This window comes from Gossypium hirsutum, chromosome D01, assembly GCF_007990345.1.
Source record: "Gossypium hirsutum isolate 1008001.06 chromosome D01, Gossypium_hirsutum_v2.1, whole genome shotgun sequence".
NCBI classification, from domain to species: Eukaryota; Viridiplantae; Streptophyta; class Magnoliopsida; order Malvales; family Malvaceae; genus Gossypium; species Gossypium hirsutum.
The window spans coordinates 51,721,932-51,728,451 of NC_053437.1; the positions used below are offsets into that span (position 1 = coordinate 51,721,932).

At 31.9% G+C, this 6,520-nt stretch overlaps 1 protein-coding gene across 8 annotated transcripts; it reads right to left on the reverse strand.

The window, feature by feature from the left end:
- Positions 1–1,403: 1,403 nt before the first annotated feature.
- Positions 1,404–5,694, reverse strand: LOC107921002 (DEAD-box ATP-dependent RNA helicase 15). 8 transcript variants are annotated; one of them, XR_005909500.1, is made up of 6 exons: positions 5,537–5,602; positions 5,168–5,411; positions 4,330–5,050; positions 3,845–3,964; positions 2,553–2,726; positions 1,404–1,761 (listed from the first exon to the last, which is right to left on the reverse strand). XR_005909500.1 is itself a non-coding variant. In XM_041087386.1 (6 exons), the coding sequence occupies exons 2-5, from the start codon at positions 4,386–4,388 to the stop codon at positions 2,595–2,597; spliced, it is 249 nt and encodes an 82-aa protein (XP_040943320.1). In that variant the 5' UTR covers positions 4,389–5,050; positions 5,168–5,590; the 3' UTR covers positions 1,404–1,761; positions 2,553–2,594. The 8 variants fall into 8 exon arrangements, 2 of the variants coding, with proteins under 2 accessions (XP_040943320.1, XP_016706341.2); XR_005909505.1 differs by having other exon boundaries at positions 2,553–2,607; positions 2,670–2,726; positions 3,120–3,964; positions 5,168–5,592; XM_041087386.1 differs by having other exon boundaries at positions 2,553–2,607; positions 2,670–2,726; positions 5,168–5,590.
- Between the last annotated feature and the right edge of the window lie 826 nt (positions 5,695–6,520).

The window sequence follows — 6,520 nt, forward strand, 5'->3', positions numbered from 1 at the left end:
TCAAGAGTTGGCTGAGGGACTCACCTATTAACCTTAATAGTAGCTTGGGCTCCAGTTCTAAGTTCTTATCAGATATTTCAGTGACCATTGCCTTGGTATGAAGAAATCACCAATAAAGCACACGATTTCCACTTTAGTATAAGGAATACTTCCTCTCCATTCTTTTAACCTGAAGATGGTAGGATTTTTTTGAAGTGAGAGAAATAGTCTGTTTTGTTTTTCTTTAAACTCAAGCTGAAAATACTTATTGGAGAAGGAATACAAAAATCTTCTTTCAGTCCTGGTCACCCATATTTATACAACCCTTGTCCGTATAATAACTTGACACGTGTTACAATCCTAGTCAAGTTGCTGTATGGGTGGTTCAGAGTTGTAAGGAAACGTGTATTACAATCCACCTATATATTCATATAAATATTCGTGATTTCATTTCATGGTTTGTTGTTGACTAATTGTTAGGACGTAACTAGGACATTACTAGGCAAACTTAGCGTGCAATGCCTTTCGACGGTATCCCTAATACCCAAAATTCCTTGACAACTCACTAAACCTCATTACTCCTAAGCTAACTATTCTCCTTACCTTTGTCCACCAAAAGCATTGTTTGGGTGGATAGAACCACAACAATATATTCTCTTTAAAGACTTCACCCAAGGGCGCACTCGTGAACTTCAACTCTTAGTTGAATCTAACATCTTGCCTTCTCAGGATCTATTCTGAAATTTTTGCAATATCCAAATATCAAGGCTTAGTTGGGCAGGGTGTAAAATTATCACTACACCAAAACAAGCTTTTAGCGACGCTTTTTTAGGCCTTTAGCGGCGCTTTTTAGCGCCATTAAAAGTATTTGTGGTGCTTTGAGAAGCGCTGCAAAAAACGCCGCTATTGAACACGTCGCTAACTTTTGCGGCGTTTTTAGAAATAAACGCCGCTAAAGGTCATGACCTTTAGTGGCGCTTTTCCCACAAACGCCGCTAAAGACCAGGACCTTTAGCGACGCTTTCTCACGAACACCGCTATAGACCATGACCTTTAGCGGCGCTTTTCCCACAAACGCTGCTAAATACCATGACCTTTAGTGACGCTTTACTCACAAACGCCACTATAGACCATGGCCTTTAGCGGCGCTTTTGTCACAAACGCCGCTAAAGAATGTGACCTTTAGCGGCGCTTCTCGCCAAAACGCCGCTAAAAACATATCATGCAAAAAAATTATTTTAATCAAATAATATTTATTTTTATGATAAATATTATAATATGTTTTATTTTTTTAATTTGAACTTTAAATATACTTTTAAGGATAAATAAAAAATATTATTTAAATTAAAATTTCTATGAAAATGATAAAAGAAGGCAAATAAAGGAAGCTTAAATAATAATAAAAATTAAAAAAAGTGAGAAAATGTAAATAATTAATAAAAATTATAAATTATAAACCTCAAAATTTAGGTAAAATCAACACCAATGCAATGCAAGCCATTGTTGAGTCTAATACAAGTGAAGAAACTAAGATCCTAAGAAGAGAATCCTATTTTACTAACAACAGTAAATGCAACTGACAAGAAATATCCATACTTTGTCCAGTATTTATATTGAAAAATCAGATCAGAAGAAGCAATCTCTTTGCACACCATTTCAATTCCTAGTAAGGCCTTCGAAAGTAGTTGATGAAAGCCGACATACACATCTGATCAATCAGCTTTCAATTTTAGAATTTCCTTGGCGGTCCTTAAACGAAAATAGGGCATAGGGCATGTGTTTCTACATAAGCATGGAAAAACCCAACTCAGTATAGGGCATGTGTTCCTTAAATAGCAATGTATGTATTTGTGTATGGGGACAAATATCTGAGCAAAGTAAAGTATGGGAACACTGAAGGTAGAAGCAAGCAACTACCTTTTTATAGAAGGTATTGAAGAAATGGCATAAGAACATTATGTAAACATGACAAATTTCAGAAAAAAATGTACATTTGCTTGCTTGGTATAATGTACATTATTTTCAATTAATAAATAAATAAATGGGTCTAAAAGTATGAATGAAGTTATGAAGCTAACGGATTGTAAAATGTTCTATTTGGTATAATGTGCATAGTCAACACAGTTAGTAGTTTAACTTTTATGATTTCCAAACACATTTTCCCTTCCTTTTTTCTTACTATGTAAACCCTAACCATGCAATCTCTGGATATATTCAAGATAATACAGTTCTATTTGATAAACAAACCTATCATATACCTGACTAAGAAGTTTTGGTTTGTCTTCTGTTGAAAACGTAACTTCATGCATGGGCTTGCATCAGCACCAAAGAATGTAAATTTCACCATCCAAATGGATAGAAATTATATATAAACATGGATTTTGTGTACAGATTGGTGGGCTATAGCTTGCTTTTCTGGGGGGAAATATGTACGTGCTTTCAAAATAATGCACTTGCTCATACACCAAAAAGAATTCTTACAACTTCAGTTGATCAAAACCCTTAAATCCTTTTGGGTTAAAATTTTTCCACTGACAAATTATAACAAAGGCAAAATATAACAAAGGCAATACCTTTTGAATATCCTTTGCTGCTCATATACAAGACTTTGCTGCTCATAGCAAGCACCTGCTACAAGACACTTTAATGAGGAATAAATCAAGGAAAATATAACAAAGGTATCCACTTACGATTCTTCTAAATCAATAACTTTAATAGCAACTTCCTTGTTCAGTTCCTTGTCAAACCTGAAAATCAGGAAAGGCATCAGCTATCCATCTCATTTTTATCAATCATGATTCACAATTTAAAAAGCCAAAGCATATGCAACATGATTACAGGTAAGAAATGGGCATATAGATGTGTTGCAGTACAATTAGTAGTCATACAGTCATACAGTACAATTATCAATAAACAAGTATTGAAATATTACATGATTAAAATAACCAATATACATCCATTTTCATAAAGTGTTCCCAGGTAATTTAGACTCCTTTTACATGTTAACAATTAAAAAGATAAAAAAATAAATAAGAGGGTAAGTTAAAATGTGGGGGTCCAACTAAAGAGATTGTCCAGCAGTACCTATTTTAGAAAATATCAGTCTAATCTAGTAAACTCAAAAAGAACAAAGGCAATACCTTTTTCACTCGTATGCACATCTATTCTGCCTCTAAAAGGATACAAGGGTTAGGAAATTTCAAGTTCAAAACTCCAAATTTCAATAATTTCTTGATCCAAAGCTACCAAAAATAAGAAATAATAGAAATACTTATAAGCTACACCATAAAACGTGAGATAAACAGAAAACTGTTGAAGGTGTTGAAGCAGATGTTAAAGCTTCCAATGTTCAATACTTCAAACTGCAAAAATAAGAAGAGCACAACCGCCTTTTCCAGTTGCAAATGTGAAAATGTGCCATGATTATAAAAAATGACTACTTAATTTTTATTTTTTATTCTTACTCTAAGATTACTTATATAATAATTAATACTAATTTTGTTATTATCATATATTAGTTAGTAATATATTTAAAAATATTTTTAATTTTAATTTAATAATATAATTATCAAGCCATTGAATAGATTGGGAAGTAACTTTAAGTACTTCTATGTATTGTGTCAAAAAAAGTAGATAAAAAAATTATTCAAAAAATATATTAACAATAAATGATATTATATATTATGGAAGAATTGTTTAGCTTAGCAACACAACAACAATGAACACTGAAATCTAAACCACGCATACATATTGCACTTCATCTGCTGCTGAAACTTAACACAATTATTCTCCTGCAAAAGTCTGATTATATAATCAGTGTGCACTTTCAAGTTCAAATATGATTTTGTTATTAATGCTATCATACCCCATTGAGTTGCTGGTTGCACCTTCGCCATAAGAGCTTGGCAGGTCACTAAGCAAGTATTCAGCTGGTTCCTTACTATAATGGAGGATATCATCTCGTAAATGCCCTGCACCAGCACACCTTCACAAAGAAATAGAACAAACTCAGCACCATTTAAGGGTTAAAAAGCCAATAACTGGAATGTTAAATGGCAAAGGGCAAGGATAAAAAACTGGTTGCCTAAAATATGAAACAAAATAAAAGCCTTGAAATGAAAAAAATTAAAGAAGCAAAAGGTCGGCACGTTCAACTAAGTCCAGAAAGAAAAGAAAATGAAGAAATAAACTCAGTACAGTAATCCATCATTTTGCTCTCTGGACCACCTGAATCACGAATCTGATTATACATATTGCTGGTATAGTAAAAGAGTGAGAAGATAAACTTCATTCTGATTCTTTAATATCTAAATAAAGGGGGAAAAGAGAAAAAAAGGAAATGAGACATACCTTTCAATAATAGTATCAACATTTGCTTTGCTTTTGGGACTATGCATGAGAACTCTCATAACCGTGACTGCAATTCGATATCAGAGTCATCAAAATCGTCCATTATAGTGATTACCTGAATCGTGATTACCTGAATAATACAAGCTTGAACAAGTCAGAATCAAAGAACAACCAAACCAGATCAAGTGAATCAGGCAATGCAGATGAAGGATATTCATATATAAACTGTATGTTCAGCCGTAGGCAAGTCCAATTAACTTAGAATGAATGAATTATTAAAAATTTTATTAAAAGCAGTATATATATATAAAAACAAAAAAAAAGAGTTTAAATGAACAGTTTGAATCAATAGAAAAGAAAAGCTATGATAATTTTGAAGACTTTCATGCCTAGATAAATTAAGTTGAAAAAATATAATTTCAAGGAAAAGTATTTCAAAGATTACTACAAAGCATATCCTGTAACAACAAATGCTTCATCCAAAACCGTAAATCAAAATAATAAAGCACCAAACTTGTATACTGCCCACCATTATAAGTCACTAAAAGCAAGAAAAACAAAAATGACTTAATTCACGGAATTCACGAATGTTAACATCAGACATGAGTTTAAAACTTTTCCTTCGGAAGGATGTTCAAAACCAGAATCCACAATAGATCGAAGCAGCTCCGGTTTCAGCAGAAAGCCTCTGAATCCCGAACTATGAATTCCAACATTCCCCCTACACCACATAAAAAGAAATGAAACAAATTAAAATCAAATTGCTTTACACAAAAACTAGCAGATTATATTAGAACATTGTTTTCCTTAAAAATATGTATAAGTTAAAATGACTAACTTCTTAGCAGAATCAGCAGCCTTAATGGAGGCAGAGTCAGGGGCTTTTTCATCTTCTTCTTCGTAGTCGAGAAGCTCTTCCTCGTAGGTGTCGTTGTCCTTTATCTCCCCCATTCTAATCAACCAATAAAATGAAACAAAATAATAACAAATTCATAGTTGGGAAAGGGATATAATTTCCATTAAATCTCCGTTCTCAACTTCTTGTTTATCTCCTTCAACCTCCTGTAATTTTCTTCCATTCCCTGCAAAAACACACACAAAAATGGAATAAAGAACAACAACAAACAGAACCCCACAAAGCTTAAAAACTAAATTGTAAACCTCATGGAGAGAAAAAGAAAAGGTTTAGGGATTTGAACGGTATTACGAGATGTTGGGGCAAAGGAACTCATGGAATTTTGAGATTAAAAGGGAAAAAGAATTAAGTACAAACCTTTATTTGGGGTATTTAGGGCATGCGATGGAGATGAGAAGAAGAGAGAATAATGAGCGGGTAACCAAAAATTTTTTTTTGTTGGGAGTGAGCGGTATTTTGAATATTTTTTGCCGCGTTTTTTACGCCGCTATTGCTTAAAAACACCGTAAAAAAACGCCGCTATTGCTTAAAAACGCCGTAAAAAATTATTTCATTTTGTACAAAAAGATGTAGTTTTTCTATGCTAAAAATCTTATATTTTTTCTGCTAAAAATTATTTTAAAGTAAATTTATTTTTTGTGGCGTTTTTTATAAAAACGCTGCTATTGCTTACCTTTTGCGACATTTTTCGTAAAAACGCCGCAAAAAATTATTTCATTTTAAATCTGTTAAATTTTTTTAATTTAAACATCTAATTTTACGGTTAAAATTATCAATGTAGCAATTAGAAAATGATAAAATAATTCTGTAGTATTTAATGTTTGTAATTTTTATTAATTTGGTCTTTTCTTTAAAAGTATATAAATATTATAAAAATAAAAGTTTAAAATCTTTTTAAAATTTTTAAAAAAATTTAAAATCTTTTAAAATTCATTTTAAAATTTTAAATCACGAAAAATATAAAACCTTTCAAAATTTTTTTAAAAATATGTTATTTACTCTTTAAATGATAATTAGAAATGTTCACTACCCATACAACCCACCTAGTCCAAAATATGGTTAGGCTTAGATTTATATTTTTTATTGTTTTTAAACAATGAAATGGGTGATTCGAGTAAAACGAGCTTGAAGTTGGAAAAGTTTTTAAAATTGGGCATTCGTAACACCTAATCCATAACCCTTAAAATGGTAATACTTAAACCTTAAACTGTAAACCATGCATTGTAACAGTCAAATCATTAACGCTAAACCGTAAACCATAAACATCAAGCCCTA